Consider the following 21,706-nt stretch of genomic DNA (forward strand, 5'->3'; position numbering starts at 1 on the left):
TGATGGATGCAGACCATGAGTATTTCTGCTGGTACGTGACTGACTGCATGTTCATGGCCTTGACACAGAGGCTGACTGGGATTTCCTTGAACTCCTAGGAGCTGAGGTGACCTACATGAACATGACTGCCTACAACAAGGGCCGGCTGCAGTCCTCCTTCTGGATTGTGGACAAACAGCATGTTTACATCGGCAGTGCTGGTTTGGACTGGCAGTCCCTGGGACAGGTAATCTTTTCATTACATAAAGTCAGTGTTCTGTCAGCATCAAAACTACCACCTCCAAAAAAAAAAAAAAAACACAACAAAAAAACCTACCACCTCCATAAAGCATTCAGTCACCTCTACTGTGGTTGAGGGAAATTAAACCTACAGCTTTTGTTATTTTGCATAGTTTTAGTAGGTTCACCTTCATTTAAAATGAAATGATAAACCTTTCTTTGTCAGAATCATTTTACCAAAAGAACTGCCATTGCTTCAGCACTTTTATAACTCAGATGCTACTCCAAGATTCTTTAGAACATGTTTGTGTGTAATTTATATTACACAAAACTAAATTTTCAGGATGAGATCACATAATCTATGAGAAACAGGAAAACATAAATTCAGTCTAGGATCACATATTGTAGAATAATAGTTTTATCCCTTTAAAAAATCTTAAGATAAAGATGTCTTCATCTTTCTTTTTGCAAATAATTAACTTCAAATATCTTGAAAATATACTTGAACAGTCTTTTAATTTTCATGTATTTATTTGTGCCAAAGGTGATCCATGGAGGATCACAAATCACCTTCTTCCCATTTGTCAACTAGTGGCTGGAAGTTCTTCATCATTGGATGCATAAGAAGACTGACCAGTTAACTATGCATGCACAGAGCCCATACACAATGTTTTACCTGAGCTCTTTTAATATTAGGATCCCTGAAATGACATTGAATTCTACTGCACTTCTATTTATTCCTATGGGAAAAAAGCACTGATGTGCAGACACACAATGGCCACAGCTTGAAAGAAAACACCACGTGGGATAAATCTGAGAGAGGGTAACATTATATTTGTACTGTGAGCCTCAGGCCTTTAACCATTTGCCTCCCAGTTTCCACTCTTTTCCTTCTTAAACTACCGTCTTTCATGCACACATATTCCATCTAGTTTTCCTCTTTTAATGTGTGAGGCAAATAAAAGTGCTCAGCTGTAAAAGAAATGGGCAAATGAAATACTAAAAACCCAATTATTGCCCTCTTCATGGAATAGTGTGGAGCCAAAGTACAACTTATCTAAGGTGGTTTTCTAGTTTTGCATGTGAGGAGGAGTCACAGTCAGCAGCCCAGTCTCAAGGGCCAAGTACTTGGTATCTCTAATAAGACAGTCTCCCTCCCCAGCAGAGGAGGGGACACTGAAAGAAAATGCCGTAATTCATTTTGGAATTGAAAGCACCATCAAAGATTATGACAAAACATTGTTTATTTTATATTTGCTCAGAAAATTAGGTGCTACCTACTGATATAAAAATGATTCTGAATAAAATAATAGTATAAATAATAATAATTGCAACAATAACTAGCTTATATTGAATGCAAGGTGTTCTAAGCCATGTAAATGGATTATTTAATTAAAACCTCACAATGATCCTATGAGGTAAACACTATTATTGCATCCATTTTAAAGAAAAGTAGACGTCAGCCCAGAGTTGAGTTTCAGTATTGAATGTTTTAAGCAAATTTCTTCCAGTATTAATTCTGATATGAAAAATATAAATTTTGATTCTGTTTATCTTGTATGTGATGGCCCTTCAAACACACATATAAAAATAGTGATTACAGCAACATCAGCACCTCAGAAATAAGTAAGGCAAAGATAGTATAAAGCCTCAATAATTTAGAGTATTTAGAGAAAAATAGTCTAATTTATGGAAATCTCTGGGTCTATCTTTTGCTTTTTTTGTACTTTTGTAAAAAATTAACCAATAAGTATCTTTTGCCCAGAAATTTTCATCTGAATCTCCCATATTAAATAGATAAAATTGGTTCTGTAACAATATTAATTATATGTAAATTCTGCTAAGTAGTTTTTAAAAAATTTTTACTGGAGCAGAGCTGATTTCTAATGTTGTGTTAGTTTCTACTGTATAGCAAAGAGAATCAGTTATACATATAGATATATCCACTTTTTTTTAGATTATTTTCCCATATAGGTCATTAGAGGGTACTGAGTAGATTTCCCTGTGCTATACAGTCGGTCCTTATTAAGTTATCTATTTTATATATAGTAGTGTGCATATGTGAATCCCAATCTCCCAGTTTATCCCTCCTCCTTCCCCCCCTAGTAACCATAAGACTGTTTTCTACCTCTGTGACTCTATGTTTTGTAAATAAGTTCATCTGTACCAGTTTTTTAGATTCCACATATAAGCAATATCATGATATTTGTCTTTCCCTGTCTGGCTTACTTCACTCAGAATGAAAATCTCTAGGTCCATCCATGTTAATGTAAATGGCATTATTTTGTTCTTTTTTTACGACTGAGTAATATTCCATTGTACATACGTACCACATCTTCTTCACCCATTCCTTTGTCGATGGACATGTAGGCTGCTTCGATGTACTGGCTATTGTAAATAGTGTTGCAATGAATATTGAGGTGCATGTATCTTTTCAAATTATGGTTTTCTCCAGGTGTATGCCCAACAGCTGGATCATGTGGTAGTTCTATTTTTAGTTTTTTAAGGAACCTCCATAACGTTCTCCATAGTGGCTGTACCAATTTACATTCCCACCAACAGTGTAGGAGTGTTTCCTTTTCTCCACACTCTCTCCAGCATTTATTGTTTGTAGATTTTTTTGGTGATGGCCATTCTGAGTGCTGTGAGGTAAAACCTCATTGTAGTTTTGATTTGCATTTCTCTAATAATGCAAATTATTAGATCTGATTATTGTAGTGCAATAATTTATCATTATTATAGTGATGCTGAGCATCTTTTCATGTACTTTTTGGCCATCTATACATCTTCTTTGGAAAAATGTCTATTTATTTAGATCTTCCAGACATTTTTTTTATTGGGTTGTTTGTTGTTGTTTTTGTTGTTATTGAGATGCATGAGCTGTTTGTATATTTTGGAGATTAATCCCATGTCATTTGCTTCATCTGCAAATATTTTCTCCCATTCTGTGGGTTGCTTTTCATGTTGTTATTGTTTCCTTTGTGGCATAAAACTTTTTTTTTTTTTTGCGGTACGCGGGCCTCTCACTGTTGTGGCCTCTCCAATTGTGGAGCACAGGCTCCGGACGCGCAGGCTCAGCGGCCATGGCTCATGGGCCCAGCCGCTCTGTGGCGTGTGGGATCTTCCCGGACCGGGGCACGAACCCGTGTCCCCTGCATCAGCCCATGGACTCTCAACCACTGCACCACCAGGGAAGCCCTGTGCAAAAGTTTAATTAGATCCCATTTGTTTATTTTTGTTTTTATTTTTATTACTCCGGAAGGAGAATCAAAAGAGATCTTGCTTCGATTTATGTCAGAGAGTGTTCTGCCTATGTTTTCTTCTAAGAGTTTTATAGCATCCACCCTTACATTTAGGTCTTTAATCCATTTTGAGTTTATTTTTGTGTATGGTGTTATGGAGTGTTCTAATTTCATTCTTTTACATATAACTGCCCAGTTTTTCAAGCACCACTTATTGAAAAGACTGTCTTTTCTCCATTGTATATTCTTGCCTCCTTTGTCATAGATTGGTTGACCATAGGTGCGTGAGTTTACCTCTCGACTTTCTATCCTATTCCATTGATCTATATTTCTGGTTTTGTGCCAGTACCATACTGTTTTGATGACTGTAGCTTTGCAGTATACTCTGAAGTCAGGGAGTCTGATTCCTCCAGCTCTGTTTTTCTTTCTCAAGATTGCTTTGGCTATTCAGGCTCTTTTGTGTTTCCATACAAACTTTAAGATTTTTTTTTTCTAGTTCTGTGCAAAATGTCATTGGTAATTTGACAGGGATTGCATTGAATCTGTAGATTGCTTTAGTCATTTGATAATATTGATTGTTCCAATCCAAGATCATGGTATATCTCTCCATCTGTGCATGTCATCTTTGATTTCTTTCATCAGTATCTTATTGTTTTCTGAATATAGGTCTTTTGCCTCCTTAGGTAGGTTTATTACTAGGTATTTTATTCTTCTTGATGTGATGGTAAATGGGATTGTCTCCTTAGTTTCTCTTTCTCATCTTTCATTGTTAGTGTATGGTAATGCAAGAGATTTCTGTGTATTGATTTTGTGTCCTGCAACTTTACTGAATTCATTGATGAGCTCTTATAGTTTTCTGGTAGCATCTTTAGGATTTTCTATGTATAGTGTCATGTCACCTGCAAACAGTGACAGTTTTACTTCTTTTCCAACTTGGATTCCTTTTGTTTCTTTTTCTTCTTTGATTGCTGTGGCTAGGACTTCCAAAACTATGTTGAATAAAAGTGGCGAGTGGACATCTTTGTCTTGTTCTTTATCTTAGAGGAAATGCTTTCAGTTTTTTAACATTGAGAATGATGTTTTCTGTGGGTTTGTCAGATATGGCCCTTATTATGTTGAGTTAGATTCCCTCTATGCAAACTTTCTAGGGAGTTTTCATCAGAAATTGGTGTTGAATTTTGTCAAAAGCTTTTTCTGCATCTATTGAGATGATCATAAGTTTTTTATTCTTTAATTTGTTAATGTGGTGTATCACATTGATTGATTTGCATATATTGAAGAATCCTTGCATCCCTGGGATAAATCCCACTTGATTATGGTGTATGATCCTTTTAAGGTGTTGTTGGATTTTGTTTGCTAGTATTTTGTTGAGGAATGTTGAGTCTATGTTCATCAGTGATATTGGCCTATAATTTTCTTTTTTTGTGGTGTCTTTGTTAGGTTTTGATATCAGGGTGATAGTGGCCTTGTAGAATGAGTTTGGGAGTGTTCCTTCCTCTGCAATTTTTTGGAAGAGTTTCAGAAGGATAGGTATTAACTCTTCTCTAAATGTTTGATAGAATTCACCTGTGAAACCATCTGGTCCTAGACTTTTGTTTGTTGGAAGTTTTAAAATCACAATTTCAATTTCAGTACTTATGATTGGTGTGTTCATATTTTCTATTTCTTCCTGGTTCAGTCTTGGAAGGTTGTACCTTTCTAAGAATTTGTCCATTTCTTCTAGGTTGTCCATTTTATTGGCATATAGTTGATTGCAGTAGTCTCTTATGATCCTTTGTATTTCTGTGGTGTTGGTTGTAACTTCTTTTTCATGTCTAATCTTATTGATTTGAGCCCTCTCCCTTTTTTTCTTGATGAGTCTGGCTAAAGGTTTAACAATTTTGTTTATCTTTTCAAAGAGTCAGCTTTTAGTTTTATTGCTCTTTTCTATTATTTCCTTCATCTCTATTTCATTTATTTCTGCTCTAATCTTTACAATAACTTTCCTTTTACTAACTTTGGGCTTTGTTTGTACTTTTTTCTCTAGTTGCTTTAGGTGTAAGGTTAGGTTGTTTATTTGTGATTTTTCTTGTTCCCTTAGGTAAGATTGTATTGCTATAAACTTCCCTCTTAGAACTGCTTTTGCTGCCTCCCACAGGTTTTGGATTGTCATGTTTTTGTTGTCATCTGTCTCTAGGTATTTTTTTATTTCCTTTTTGATTTCTTCAGTGATCATTGGTTGTTTAGTAACATATTGTTTAGTCTCCAAGTGTTTGTGTTTTTTTACAGTTTTCTTTTTCCTGTAGTATACTGCTAATCTATTGTTGTGGTCAGAAAAGATGCTTGATATGATTTCAGTTTTCTTAAATTTTCCAAGGCTTGATTTATGGCCCAATATGTGTTTTATCCTGGAGAGTGTTCCATGTGCATTTGAGAAGAAAGTGTATTTGGCTCCTTTCAGGTGGAATGTTCTATAAATATAAATTAAGTCCTTTTGGTCTAATGTACCATTTAAGGCCTGTGTTTCCTTATTGACTTTCTGTCTGGGTGATCTGTCCAATGGTGTAAATGGGGTGTTAAATTCCCCCACTAGCATTGTGTTACTGTTGATTTACCCTTTGACAGCTGTTAGCATTTGGCTTATATATTGAGGTGCTCCTATGTTGGGTGCATATATATTTACAGTTGGTATATCTTCTTCTTGGATTGGTCCCTTGATCATTATGTAGTGTCCTTCCTTGTCTCTCGTTAACAGTCTTTATTTTAAAGTCTAATTTATCTGATATGAGTGTTGCTACTCCAGCTTTCTTTTGACTTCCATTTGCATGGAATACCTTTTTACACCCTCTCACTTTCAGTCTGCATGTGTCCTGAGATCTGAAGTTGGTCTCTTGCAGACAGCATATGTAAGTGTCTTGTTTTTGTATCCACTCAGCCAGTCTATGTCTTTTGGTTGGACCACTTAATCCATTTACTTTTAAGGTAATTATCAATATGTATGTTCCTATTGACATTTTCTTAATTGTTGTGGATTTGTTTTTGTAGGTTTCTTTTCTTCCTCTTTTGTTCTCTTCTGTTGTGATTTGATGGCTATCCTTGGTGTTGTGTTTGGGTTGTTTTTTCTGTTTTGTGTGTGCATCTAATGTAGTTTTTGGGTTTGCTGTCCCCATGAGGTTTTGATATAGCACTTTGTATATATACAAGGTGTTTTAAGTTGCTGGTCTCTTTCCTGCCTAGAAAAGGTCATTTAGCATTTGTTGTAAACCTGGTTTGGTGGTGCTGAATTCTCTTTGCTTTTGCTTGTCTGTAAAGCTTTTGATTTCTCCATCGAATCTGAATGAGAGCCTTGCTGGGTAGAGTGTTCTTGGTTGTAGGTTTTTCCCTTTCATCACTTTAAATATACCAGGCCACTCCCTGCTGGCATGAAGAGTTTCTGCTGAAAAATCAGTTGATAACTTTATGGGGATTCCCTGTATGTTATTTGTTGCTTTTCCTTTGTTGCTTTTAATATTTTTTCTTTGTCTTTAATTTTTGTCAGTTTGATTAATATGTATCTCAGTGTGTTCATACTTGGCTTCATCCTGTATGGGACTCTCTGCACTTCCTGGACTTGAGTGACTGTTTCCTTTCTCATGTTAAAGAAGTTTTCAGCTATAACACCTTCAGATGTTTTCTCAGGTCGTTTCTCTTTCTTTTCTCCTTCTGGGACCCCTATAATGCAAATGTTGGTACGTTTAACATTGTCCCAGACGTCTCTGAGACTTTCTTCATTTCTTTTCATTCTTGACACCCTATGTCAGGGGGTATGTTTTGAGGTAGCTGTGAGCTCAATATGACTTTAAGCAGCCTGTCTGCTGATGGGTGGCGCTGTGTTCCCAACCTGCTGGTTGTTTGGCCTGAGTGTCCCAGCACTGGAGCCTATAGGCTGTTGGGTGGGGCTGGGTCTTGGTGCCAAAATGGGAACCTCCATTTCGGCACTGATCTATATCCCCTGGGGCCTCTACCACCAGTGTTCTTGCCTCCATAGTGAGCTAAAGCCAACCTCTGCCTCCCCAGGAGACCCTCTAAGACCCCTACTTAGGTCTAGTGCCAGTTCCTATGGAGGTATTGCTTTGTCCTGGGTCCCAGTGCACATGAGTGGAGTCTATTTCTCCCAACCCTGTGGAACTCCTATGCTCAGACCCAGTTGCCCTTCAAAGCCAAATGTTCTGGGGGTTCTTCCTCCCAATGCTTGACCCTCAGACTCTCTTGGAGGGCGACTTTTATGTGGGAAAGTTTCTGTGTAGCCTGTGTAGGTTTAATATTTTTTTGGTGCGAGGGCTGTTTTTAGAATGAACATCTGCTACCTCTTTCCTCAGTGTATGCTGGCCATCATCCCTTTTACAGGAGGTATGACTGATGTTGCGGTGACCAGAGCTTGCACTGGATATTGAGCAGGGCCTCCCCTTTGCTCTGTGGTTGTCACTGCCCTGTCAGATGTGGGGTCTGCTCCCTAGTTGTTGCAGTAGAGGCCCCAAGATCTGTTTCTGACCTGTGTTTCTGATCTATGGTGCAAGGTAGGTAGGATTAGAGCACTCCCACTGGGAGGGAAGCCACTGAGTTTTCCTCCTTTGTAGCTGTTCACCTGTGAGTGTACTCTGTTTTGTCACTTTTCACCCCGTGTTGGCTCACAGATTACACTGTTGTTGGAAGTGCTCTCAGCCCCGCCTAACGAGGGGTATGCTGGCAATTGGCCCTGGTGTCTCTCAGGCATTGTTTTTACCAGGCCACCTGTGCAGGTCCACTGAAGTCAGGTTCCAGGACTGCAGTAACTGTGCAGCTGGAACTGCTGTGGGAGCTATGAAGGCAGCTCAGATTTTGGCCTGGTCCAATCCCCACATGTATGTGCCCACAAAGCCTACAGCCACTAAAGCTAGACCTGTCTCAGCTGTGGGAGCGCTCAGCCATTTGGATACCCCACAGGCACTGAGTTTACAAAGCCAGAAGCGAGGATGTAAATCCACGGTTCCCACAGCCACAAGGAGAAATTTCAGCTCTTCCTCCTTAGTTGCATGGCCCCTGGGGCTCACCTGTGGTTTCAGCCCCACCTCTGCATGTGTGCCTCCCACCAGGAGCTTCTCCCAAGGCTGCCCCAGAGCACACGCACCTGCCCAGGCAGGCAGAGCAGAGGCAGCAATGGGTGGGGCACGCAAGCCTGCTCAGGTGGGCACCCCTCCTAGTGCCCATGGAGTCAGGGGCCAGCACATGGGGAAGGGGGCTGCAGTGGTGGCCCCACCCCTTGCATGCCACTCAACAACGGCACCCTGCTTCTATGGCGGCCTGGGCTTCTTCCACGAACATTCCCAGTTGTGGAGCTCCTTCCTCTCATCCCTTCAGGCTGTCTCTTCACAGCCAACAGCTGTCCCCTCCTTGGGTCTTCTCTCCAAACCCCACTTTCCAGCACCCAGCCCCCATCCACACCAGCAGACACGTCTCAGTCTGTGGCACAAAGGGCTATAGCACAGACCATCCGTGTAGGTCTTACTGTGTCCTGCCTGCCACAGACTGGTTGCTGTACTCGCCTTTGATCCCTCAAAGCTCCCCTTCTGTCCCAGCTGATTTCCCCACCAGTGAGGGGGCTTCCCAGTGTGCAGGAACCTCTCCTCTCCTTCAGTTCCCCCACCAGGGGTGCTGGTCCCATCCCATTTCCTCTTTTCTTTTTGTCTTTCTTTTGTCTTACCTGGTTGTGTGGGGATTTTTCTTGTCCTTTCAGGTGTCCAAGGTCCTCTGATTGTGTTCAGCAGGTGCTCTGTGAGACTTGTTCCATTTGTAGGTGTATTCTTAATGTACTTGGAGGGAGAGGTGAATTCCACATCCTCCTATTTCATCATCTTGATTCCTCCCCCCACTAAGTGGTTTTTAACTTGAGCATCATTTGTTGTTTTTTTTTTAAAGAAAATGCATCTTCCCACCACTAAATTTTATTGTCTTTATTATTAACTGTTATTAACTGATAGGGTTTAAACTTCTATGAATTTCACTTGAGTGAGGTTTGAATTATTGAGGTTTAATGACATTTTTCTCCAAATCTTTGAACAAGTTATCTTTGTTTACTTTACTTCCTTCTACTCCTTCCCTTAGATAGACAGACATACATATATTCAAGTATTGGTTTCTCTGCATGAGGATCCTTCCTTTGTCTTTGCTGTTAGTTGTTTGTTTTGTAGGAAAGTAGGTTGATCTTTTAAATGTTTGTTCTCAATCTGTATAGCCATTTGGATATTATTTCCTTTTGAAATGGATCATTGTAAAATATGAAAATTTCCCCATTTTAAACATGGTAAATACAGAGCAAAGATAAGGTGCAAGTTATTTCCTATTATTCATATGAAGAATACAAGCTATTTTATGATCTTTCCCTGTTTACACATTCCTAAGTGGTAGCTGGTTTCCCTTCAGTTATAGAGAAGACTAGAGGAAGAAGTGGGCAAGTACCTGGACCTGGTTCTCTGTTTCATGACTAATCAAGCTCCTTTCTTAAGGACAAGTCAACTCCTTATGCTTCCTTTAATGTCATTCTCAGTAGGAGCTGGAGAATTACAACCTCTCCACTATTGCCATTGCATGCCACTGAGCCCTCCAGGTCTGTCTAGAAGAGATATCCCTCTGACCTTGTCCATTGCTGGTTTGTTCTCAGCTCCTGAACCACATAATGAGAGGGAGAGTAAACAAAGTGGACTTCTTAGAATTCTCTCCTTCAGCTCAAATATAGCAGCAAAGTTATGCTTTTAAAAGCCTAAATGAATTAACATGCTATTTCTTAAGTATGGAATAAATGTTTTATAAGAACTTAAAACTAAACTCATTTTATAATTCATAATACATTCACATAGAGGGAAACTGTGAAAAAGTGCTGAGCTTTCCAAATAGCCCCTTAAAGTGAGGATTGGTGAAGGTTCACACTCGCCAGCTGCCCACGGAAACGGTCTCTGGGGGAGGACAGCCTTGGGTGGGTTGGGGGGAAGGTTGCAGGCTTTAACAAAATGAGTAAACCACCAAGGACTTCCCACGTGGACTTCTTTTGTGGAAATCTGCTTTCTTCTGTTGTTTGTAAACTTAATAGCAGGTTAGACTCCGTTGAGGTCAGGGATTTGGGAAGAGGCGAGGAAGATATCTTTGTGTCATTTTTTCCAAAAGGCTACTCTATTTCTGTGCCAGGCACTGTGGTAATAGCTTTATATATACACGACTTCATTTTTCATAGCTACCTAAGGATGGATATAATCTCCATCTTCCAAATAAAGATAATATTGAAAAAATAAAACTAGAACAGATCCTATTGCTGCTCTTCTCTCTTATAAAATAGAATACTCACTAACCTGTAGAGGAATTAGGCATTTGGTGATGATTCTCATATTCTTTAGATTGACGATTAAGTTGGCAGAGTCTGAAACTTTCATTTCACTTCTGGCAATTTGGGATTCATGTATGAATTAACCCAAAGTTGCCATTTTCTCATCTTTCACTGCCAAACCAAACTCTTAAAAACTAAAATGTCTCATTTTAATTTTAATTTCTCTTAACAGTCTTTCCTAGTTTCCTCCTGGAAGAGACTATATTCATTGATGGGCTAGAGAAGAGACATAGCTGGAGAGGGGGTGGAGTTTAAAACTCTTCTGCAAGAACGTTTAGCATCCCATCAGCTCCCCTGCATCTATATGTCAAATGCTCACCTACTTCTCTTACATCAACACCCACCATTTCTCTGTCTCCTCTTTACACGTAGGCACAAATGCTGTCTCTTGCTTTGTCCACCCTTTCCCCTTAGTTCTTGCTATTTGGGATCATGTTGTTACACTTAAATCATCTACTTTAAATTAGTTTTCCTTTCAACTGTGCTGGATTATGTGGGCCTTTTTTTTGGTTTACCTCATGAGACATAGCACATCACACAACAAGTTCCGTGCGTTAGAACAGATTTTTTCATTTGAGCAGAGTCGTGGGTGAGGCTAATGGTTACATGAAGAATTATAAGTATCAGACTCAATCCAACCCATTAGCTTTATATTTTGTGAAGTTTTCTAGTGAAATCAGATTATTGCTATCAATGATTGCCTTAAATCTATGCTAAGAGAAATAAAACTAATGATAATAACAGGTTCATTGTATTGAGGGCTTTCTCTATGCTAGGCATTCTTCTAAGCATTAAAGAGTATGAACTCATTTAATTTTCACAATAACTCTTTCTTGTAAATACTACTATCATCACTTTACTTTACAAAGGAGGAAACTGAGACACAAATCAGTAATTTACCCAAGGTCACCTTCCAAGAAGTGGCAAAGCAAGAATTCAAACCAAAGCAATTCAGTTCCAAACTCTTCACTCTTACTTTACTGCGAATAAGTTTTTTAAATAAATTACATTTATGAAAAATCATTTTCTTTCATGATTTTGCTGTGATGCTAAACAGTAAATCTCCTCTCTCTCTCTTTTTCTTTAAGGAAAACTAACAACACTATTCATCTAGACACCTTCACTCATTCACATCTTTCTTTTTTTAAATTTTTATTGGAGTATAGTTAATTTACAATGTTGTGTTAGTTTCAGGTGTACAGCAAAGTGAACCAGTTACACATATACATATATCCACTCTTTTTTAGATTCTTTTCCCATATAGGCCATTACAGAGTACTGAGTAGAGTTTCCTGTGCTATACAGGAGGTCCTTATAAGTTATCTGTTTTATATATAGTAGTGTATATATGTCAATCCCAATCTTCTAACTTAGCCCTTACCCCCAGGTAACCATAAATTTGTTTTCTACATCTGTAACTCTATTTCTGTTTTGTAGATAAGTTCATTTGTACCCTTTTTTTAGATTCCACATATAAGCAATATCATATGATATTTGTCTTTCCATTCACATCTTTCTGATTGCAAACCCATGATGACATGATGGCCACAGAATGATACCTACTGTTGCTCAGTGTTTGAGATCTACAAACTCACTTAACCTCTGGGTTGAATTTCAAAGACTAGGAAGTCAATGTGTGTGCTTCTGTATTCTCCTGCAGTGGTTCAGGGTGCTCCCCTAGAATCCGTGGCCACAGGGAGTCCTGTGGGAGAGAAAAGAACACCATCACAGGCTTTTGCACTTAGAGGTTTTGATTTGTGAATCTTAGGAGCTCCTAAAAACATATAGAGGAAACGAAAAAAACAGCACAAACAAAGCGAACAAAAGACTAGCCAGCGTGTGAAGTAGAAAGAAAAGGGCACAACAGTCTTCAAACCACAGGTCTCTGGGGCATGGTGCTGAAGTAGAAGAAGCTGAAAAGGAAAATGTAAAAATCATGCTTTTAGAAAAAGTTACTTTTATAATTTTTCAAGCATACCCTCTTAAATGAACTACTAGCCTGGGGTTGGAGGCAAGATTCAATGGATTCATTGGTCACAAGACTCTGGCAACTCTGTAGAGGGGAAATATTTAAATAATGTTTTAAAATATAATTATAATAAAGAGGAATAAGCCTACTCTGTTAATATGTATTTTAATCTCAGTCCACCTTTATTCTGAATAGACCTGAAAGGTATCTCTTAAAACAGACCAGCTGTTGGGGCAAGGAGCACAGGAGTTTTATGATGAGGTCTTCCAGTGACTGTGTTGGTGATCAAAAGAGGCAGCGACCTGGGGTAAGTTGTGGATTGAGTCCTGCAGGCTATGGGAGAAACACTGAAGATCTGTGATGGGGCCAGGACCTGACAACACTGGAACAAATCTAGGGAAAGTGTACAAGCTGAGGAGTGAGGAAAGTAGGGAGATAGACTATGGCCAAGATTAAAGGGGGAAGCGACAGGATTGAATTGTGGTGGTGTGAAGGTTAATTTTATATACCAACTTGGCTAGGCTGTGGTGCCCATTTGTCTATTCAAACACCAGTCTAGATATTGCTGCAAAGGTATTTTTTAGATGTGATTAACATTTAAATAAGTAGACTTGAGTAAAGTAGATTATCCTCCCTTACATGGGAGGGCTTCATCCAATCAATTGGAGGCCTTAAGAGCAAAGACTGAGGTTTTCAGAAGAAGGAATTTGGCCTCAAGACTGCAACATAGAAATCCTACCTGAGTTTGCAGCCTGCCGGCAAAGCTGTGTCATAAGGACTCATGGGTTATAAGGAATGAGTCAGAGGGAACAGTGTATATTGTTCCAGCATCTGGGTGGAGCTGGGCCAACAGGGAGAAGGACCATACTGTCAGCAGAAATGGGAATATCAGGAGGCCAGGGGCCATTCTGATGTCCAATGGGCAGTTGGAAAAACAGCAAAGAAATTGGCCAATATTGATGCTTTTTATCTAATAGCTTGAGTACCCGAATAGTGATAGCTCTTGATTGACCCTAAAGCTCCTGATTTCATCATAGCTGCTATTTCTGACAATAACCATTTGGTAAGACGTTGACAAGAATTGCACTCCTTCTGCCTCGCCAGGCTGGTCACTTCTTTCAAGTTTCCCTGTGGGTTGAAATCATAGTCTGACGTTAGCGATGAGAAAGGGTACTGAGGCTTAAAGTGTCTTTGATTCCCTCTTGTCCCCTTTTCTTTCAGTTAAAAGAACAAAGCACTGAGGTAGAGTTTTGAAGACTGAGTGGGTGTGCCAGAGGGCAAAAGGAGTGCACTGCTTGGTAGCTTATCCTGTCACCACCGTTCAGTGCTAGCACTGAGCTGACGTTTTCAGAATTTATGATTTTCTAGAGACATGTTTTAGCTCCTATGGAAGTGGGCATTGGTAATGCAAGTAACAGTTATCAGAACCAAAATGAAAACGAACCAAAGCAAAAGACAATAGCAAATGCAATAGAAAAAGTTAATATGCCTTAGACAACATGTAATGAAGGAAAACAAAGGATTAATTCTTCCAGTATTGATTTAGAAGATTACCTGGGCTGCTCAGGAAGGTCACTTTTATTTGCATATGAATTCTAAAGTAAATGAGGAGCTGGAAGTCCCTATTTCATGTAAAAGAAATGTATTTGCAGACAGATTTTCAGTAACAAAGCCATGCTTATTTTCTACAATTTTCAAAGTAACAATTTGGCAGAAATACTGTTCAAAAGAGCATAAGTAGGAAATCCCCTTTCCTAGTCTCCCCTGAGAGACATTCTCACAAAGCCAGTTTATTGTCTATTGTAAAATAGTCTCAGTTTGTGCAATTAAGTAAAGAAATAAGAGCATCACTTGCTCTCTCCTATTTGCCTTTCCAAAGATGAAATTCAGTTAGTAGGTCATTCTCAAGTGAAATTTACTGACAGATTTTTCCTTCATATGTCCCTGCAATACCTGATTCCTCAGTCTGTCCTAAGTGATGTGATAAATCCAGGTATCTGTAATGGCCCCTTAGGTAACATGTCTTGAGATCTCTATCCTGGCCACTTCTTTTTACTAGATATAATCCATTTGATTAAAGTTTCTCTTAAAATACGATGTCCAAAATTCAATATGGTACTTCAAAAGTAGCCCTCCCATGTAGACTTTGGATTGTATTCATGTGAGCACTATACTTCTGAAAATAGAAGGTAAACCTGGATTTAATGTTTTGCCATTCTCATTATTTTTTGTTGGTCGTTACTAAGAGCATTGCTTGGCAATATAGCATAGTAGTTGGAGTCAGATAGAACTAAAATTGAATTTTTTTCTATCTCTTATAGTTATATAACTGTGGGCAAGTTTTTTCATTTCCGTGAGCTTAAATTTATCTCAGCAATTGACTAATAATACCAACCTCATACAACTGTTAGGGATCAGATGGAATCTCACACACCGGAGCACTGGACCTGCAGCCTGGTTACTGCTCAGTAGCCAGTAGAGTTGATGACAAGGAAACTGTTTTCCTTCTTTGATAAGTTATCTAGATCAGTAGATCAAGGGAATGCTTAGAGGTGTTAGCGTTTGTTATCTTTGGCAAAGATTTTGTAAATCTCCCTAACACATGGTCTGGTTAACAGTACGGCATGGTGGGCAGCGGCACAGAAGAGGCATGGGCTAGGGGTTGTCTCCCTCTGAGGGAGGTCTCTCATATCTTAGCCATAGAGCTTTATTCTACATCCTGTGCTGTTCAAGGTTATCATCAATAGTAATAGCTAGAAGGCAACTGACCAAATTTACACGTAGCACAAATCCGGGAGATCGAGCTAAAGTCTTGGTTTTCAGAAACAAGACCTTAGAGAGATGTAAGCAAGTTGTTAGAACAGTACTAACAAGAGGAAGGTGAACAGGGGCATGGACATAAATGTAGACCACCCAAATGAGAATAAGCAAGCAAGGTAGTCAGCCACTACCACTTGCATTTGCCAGAGACTCAAAGGCAGACAGAGGAGTGGGAAAACTATACTTTATAGTGAAAAAGGGGAAGAAGCTGGTTGGAGGCTGTTAGCATAGGGAAGTTGTAGGAGAACTAACTAGAAGTAGGGTATCCTATGTAATTGGTTAGGGGTACATATTTGGCTTTCTCTGGTTGGTCCTAAATTGGAAACGGGACAAAATGAGGGTAACTGGTAATCAAGTTAATCAAGTACAGGGGTTATTGTTTGGCTCTCTGGCTGGTTGCTACAAGCTGTGGGTCAGAGTTGTATTTTTATATATGGTCTGGCCATTGTCCATTTGTATATTCAACCTCTCAGGAATGAACAAAGCCTTCTTCTTAATCCCCCACTCCTGCCATCCACTTTCCCAAAGGCTGGTTTTAGAATCCCAGATAGGCGTCTGGCTGCCTGTATTGAGAACCGGGTTGGGAAGTCACCTGCCTATGGGTTATTACATGAAATCCCAGCATCTGTAGGTTAGTTGCTTAAAAAACTTTTATCAAATGAATGCATGAATTAACAAACTAGAGTGTGTTTACTAACCATGTAAGTCTTAAAGCCATAACATATGAGAGGACTGGAAATTACAGGAGAAATGAGTCATATCAAAAGCCTGGCCACACATACTCAGTTTGTATGTTGGGCTTGATGACAGAGCAGTGACCTCCACCAAAAGCTGGTCCACACCAATTTAGTAACATTTCTAACATCTCCTTCATGATTGTTAAGAATATGCTATTCATTATGAAAATAAATTTTTATATGCAGAAAAAGATCAGTTTTAACCATGGAGTTTTATTTTGTTTTGTTTTTAATATGGAAGTAAACTAATTGGCAAAGCTTGTTGAATATATACATACAGATGTTTCCTTTAATAAAAGTTTATGGAAGTAAACTAATTGGCAAAGCTTGCTGAATATATACATACAGATTTTGTTTCCTTCAATAAAAGTTTATTAAATATGTTTCACTGGATTACCTCGAGGGCTCAGTCGGACCTAGGAAATTCATTTATTTTAACAAATATATTAACAAAGATTCACTTAGGTAAGTTTTATCACCCCATTTTTTCCTACTTTATGACTTTCATATTTTAATTGGAAAAAAAATGGAATGTATTATCCTGATACAATGTCTTGCTAAAATACTACTCTTATACCCATAAATCATTCTGCATACTTCAAGTTTATAACTCAACTATCTATTATTATAATTAGCTGTCACTTCAGTCCTTTATTGTTGAGTTCAACAAAATTTAACTGTCATATTTTTAAAAACATTTTCTGAAGCTTAATTCTCTCAGCAAACTAAGTATAAAAAATTAGCTCCATTGCCTTGTACCATTGTAACATGGCCTTCCTACCCCCACCCACAAACTGCTAAATTGCTTCTATGTTGTTTTAGTCAGGTTGAATGTACAATATTTGGACCTTAAGAACTGTCTAAAAATACTCATCTACTTCTGACTTGGCCTGTGGTGCTGGTTATGTGTATTCTATTCTAATTTCATTCTCAGAAACCTGTGGGAGAAACATGGACTAAAATAAACCAAACAATATATAGAAATGCAAATATGTTCATAGTTTTCAGTGAGAGCTTTATACTTTTTAGAAATTCCCCGTGAACACTGATTTCTTTAATCCCCACAGCAGCCCTGAGATACATGAGATACATGAGACAGGCTTTAGAAGCTTCATTTTTACAAATCAGGAAATTGAAGAATGTCCTGGAATTATTCCTTCAGTTAATGTCAGAGTTGAGAGTGAAACCCAAACTTCCGGTTTTTATGCAACACTCCTTTTACCTGTGCTTGAATCAGTGGTGCAGACGTCCCACATTTACAGTGATTTCCCACAGGTCTAGAAACTAGATATCTGAGGGCCTTCTCTAACTGGAATACAACCAAGAGCCAAAAAATATGCAAAAAGACTGTGTACAGGCAAAATGCCCCAAAGCTGCAGCTTTTTACTTATTGGAGCACCTCATTGGGCCTTATTCAAAATCTGTTTATTCTTAGGCTCACCATGGGTCTAATTAATTTCCAAGCTATGGCCAGTAAGAAGTCACGTGTCAGAGAAGAACACTGACAGTCCAGGCAAGTGAGAGCTGTCCACAGGGGAAGAGTGGACACCAATCATTGAAAGCAACACATGAATTCTAAAATTCTAGTATTCATGAACCAATCAGCATTAGCCAACCTATATACATCCTAGCCAGCTGTGGAGATCCTGGCCCTCAGGATGACTATGACTTTACCTCTATGAAAAGGGAAAACTGTCCAATCACTGCTTCCTGTTCAGGACACAAGAAATGTGCTTAAACTTTTGAGAAAGCAGTCCATCAGAACAGCTGGAGGGTTAGTCCACTAGGCAGTCAACTCTCAGCTCTGGGCAGTTCAGATCTCTAAAGCAGCACAGTCCAATAGAAATGTACCGCAGGCTACTAACGTGAGCCACATATGTGATTTCAAATTTTCTGGTAGCCACATAAAAATGTAAAAAGGAAATAGGTCAAATTAATTTTAATCATATATTTTATATAATCTCATATGTCCTAAATATTATCATTTCAACCTGTCATCAGTATAAAACATTTAATGATGAGATATTTTACCTTTTATTTTGGTAGCAAGACTTCAAACACTAGTGGGCACTTCACACTTAAGCACAGCTCAGTTCAGGCTAGTTACATTTCAATAACCATGTCTGACTAGTGGCAGTCTTGCTTGCGCAGGCCTGGAACATCTCTTGCTCTCTCTTTAGGAAGCAGAATATGTTTTTTGCTAAGTTAACACACAAGCCTGAAGAACTAAGGCTTTTACTCTGAAAAGCTAGTTTTATATCTGGCAAACAAACCAACTTCACTTGGAAGGACTGGTCCTTGTGGAGTTAGAACCTCCAGAAGTCAGGTTGCCTATGGAGCTGTAAGAGTTTCAGGACTTTGAAAGCTGCAAAAGACTTTCAGGCCATTCAACACATGGCACTGATGTAAATTGCTTATTTTTACTTCCAAATATATGGATTAGGCTCTGCCTCCTTCTAAAATGATACTGATGTTGTTCTCAGAAGTTAAATATCTATCATCTTTATCTGCCAAAAGCTTTCAGCAGGGAACATCTCTAAAACATGCTTTGCCTGCTGGAAACTAGTGTCATTTCCCTGCTACATTATTTTAATTTGTTCACTTATTCAGTCATTCATTCAGCACACATTGTTTAGCATCTCCTTTGTGCCAGGCTCTACTGAAATTGCTAGGGGGTACAAAGATGCAGAAGCCAGCTCTCTTTCCTTAAGAAGATAAGCAAGTAAACAAATATTTAGAATACAGTTTGATGCATGTGCAACTAACTCAGACTAAGAGAAGGGACAGTTCCATGGAGGAGGTGGTGCCTGAGCTGAACTTGAAGATAAGCATAGAGGAACTAGGGAGGAAGGTTTTCCTTTCCATAGAGGTGGGAGAAGGCATGGTAATTCAGAGAAAAGGCGCTCACCCAAGTGGCTGTTACACACAATTCCACCATGAGTGCAGGAGGTGGAAGGTCTTAGAGCCTCAGATGTCATGCAGAGAAATATGAATTTAGCCTGAAATTTGGGGAAAACCTGTGAAAGGTTTTAGGCAGAAGAGCTACAGCTGTGGAGAAATGGATTGGATTGGAGTAAGCTTAGGAAGCTGTTGCAGAAATGGGTCAGAAGGGGGCACTGGAGAGGGTGAGTACCTGAACTAAGTCCATAGCAGTGAGGAAGGGTGGGAAGGGAGGGTCTCTCCTGGACTGGCTGAGCCCCCTAGTCTGGCTCATTCCTTGTCTCTGCTTTAGGTTCCTCATTGTCAGATTTCCCCTGAAAGAAGTCCCAGGTGAGTCAGTGTGTCCTGAGTCATATCAGCCTATTTACTTCCTGCTTGGAAGGATATAGCATCATCCCATTTTTGTAAACAAAGAAATCCCCAAAACACGTAGGTGCACAGATGTGAGCATGTATACATACGGACACAGAGTAGAGTTTGGAAGGACACATGTCAATATTCACAGTGATCACCTGTGGAGAGGGAGCTTCCGCTTCCTGCTCTAGAGACTTCCACACTGCTCCTTTGTAAGTGTATAGTAAACATGTATATTTAAATAGTTATATTTTTTAATATATTTAGTTTTAATTCAATATATCATATATAACATAAGCATTTACAATATATGTATTTGTACATCTGTATATGTGTGTATATATATGTACATGTGTGTATATGTGTATGTGTGTGTATAGAGACAGATAGATCAAACCACAATAGAACTATACCCTACCTAATTAGAAATATTTAGGGCCCTGATCCTGTACCTAGGGTTCATCATCAAAAACCTTTCTATGGTCAAAGTATACAAACTTCCAGTTATAAGATGAATAGGTTTTGAGGATGGAATGTACCATATGGTGACTATAATTAACAGTACTGTATTGTATACCTGAAAGTTGCTAAGAGAGTAGATCTTACAACAAAAACAAATGCAACAAAAAAGGTAACTGTGAGGTGATGGATGTTTTAACTAACCTTATTTTGGTAATCACTTCACAATATATAAGTACACCTAAGCATCACAATATACACCTTAAACTTACACAGCGTTATGTGTCAATTACATTTCAATAAAGCTAGGGAAAAAACCTTCTAATCTTCTGAGCCCCTAAATAGTAAATGGTCACTCAGGCCTGACCCTAGTGAGTGTCAATTATAAGTGGCTTTAAGATCATCCACCTACCTGCATGTGGTACTGCCCCAGCCCACCATAAATTACTAACAGTGTGTGAGGACAAGATTCCATGGAAATTCTTGTGGTGCGTTCACCATGTATAAACATAGACACATATTTCTTTGGATTTGTTCATTAATAAAATTTCAAAGATTTTATTTGCCTTCTATCTATTATTTTTTAAAATGTAGGGATCAAATTAACTCTAATTCACTTGCTTCTGTCCAGGTAACATTTTTGCTTTTGCCAACTCTCACCCCCAAACCAAACAAATAACAACAGCAAAAATAGCTCAGACCATTTAAACATTCTGTTGCAAATTATTCTCTACGTCAAAGCCTGTCTGGTTCTCATTTAAATTACTTCTGCCCATCCCCTTTACATAAGATAAATTCTCACTTACCCCTTTTCTCTCTTGGCCCCTGGCCTCATTCACTTGGGTTTCCACTCATCTTTGAGTTACATGTATTAACTCTTGCCTTTGAATCCTTATTTATCCATTCCTAAACGTAAATTCCTGAGCATAGCATAGGATTTATCACAAGATGATCAGTCCTCTTCCCTTTATCTCATATTCAGTGATCTTCTCAGAAATCATTTTTCTTTGGGAGGGAAAGGAAGGCAGATTTTTCTGAATTCCCTCTAGGCCCATGACTGTGTAGAGGTCCCCAGATGGAATCCTCATGAAATGCAGAGACACACAGGGCAGGAAAGGGGCTGAGAAGCTGGCCCTGGATCCTTCTCTAACTCTGAAATGCCTGCCAGTTGGTCTCAGATGTAAAACATCTAAAACAGATGTAAAATACCATGTTTAAGGCATGCTTAAACATTTTTAAGTTATTTTTAGTTGGCATTGTCAGTTTCTTGGTGTCACTTGGCATTTATACTCAGCACCAAGAAAAAAGTGAGAGAAGTTGCTAAAGAGAATACATGTTTCATAAGTTAAAACATAAGCACCAAAGTAGGAGAAGATAATGGACAGCTAAATAAGGCCTTGGAACATTTTCCGAGAGAAAGAACTTCATTTGGGGGAACTCTCCTCTATTGGCCTTCTTCTGCCTACCAGAAACCCCACATAGAATGCTCAGGGGTGGTAAAGGGAAAAAACAAAAGAACTGTTGCAGAACTCTCCCGGACAGCATCTGTCACCAGTAACAAGCATCTCTCACATGATGAGAGGCTTACTTCTGC

The 21,706-nt window shown here is 38.9% G+C and overlaps 1 protein-coding gene across 1 annotated transcript in view; it reads left to right on the top strand.

Moving 5' to 3' along the window:
* PLD5 (phospholipase D family member 5) overlaps positions 1-21,706 on the top strand; it is a 266,832-nt gene that overhangs the window by 171,523 nt on the left and 73,603 nt on the right. Inside the window, exon 4 of the mRNA XM_024740486.1 lies at positions 99-226. Coding sequence (XP_024596254.1) covers positions 99-226 — 128 coding nt within the window. The remainder of the gene's footprint in view (positions 1-98; positions 227-21,706) is intronic.

The sequence above is a fragment of the Neophocaena asiaeorientalis genome, unplaced genomic scaffold, assembly GCF_003031525.2.
Source record: "Neophocaena asiaeorientalis asiaeorientalis breed wild unplaced genomic scaffold, Neophocaena_asiaeorientalis_V1.1 scaffold291, whole genome shotgun sequence".
In the NCBI taxonomy this organism is placed as follows: domain Eukaryota; kingdom Metazoa; phylum Chordata; class Mammalia; order Artiodactyla; family Phocoenidae; genus Neophocaena; species Neophocaena asiaeorientalis.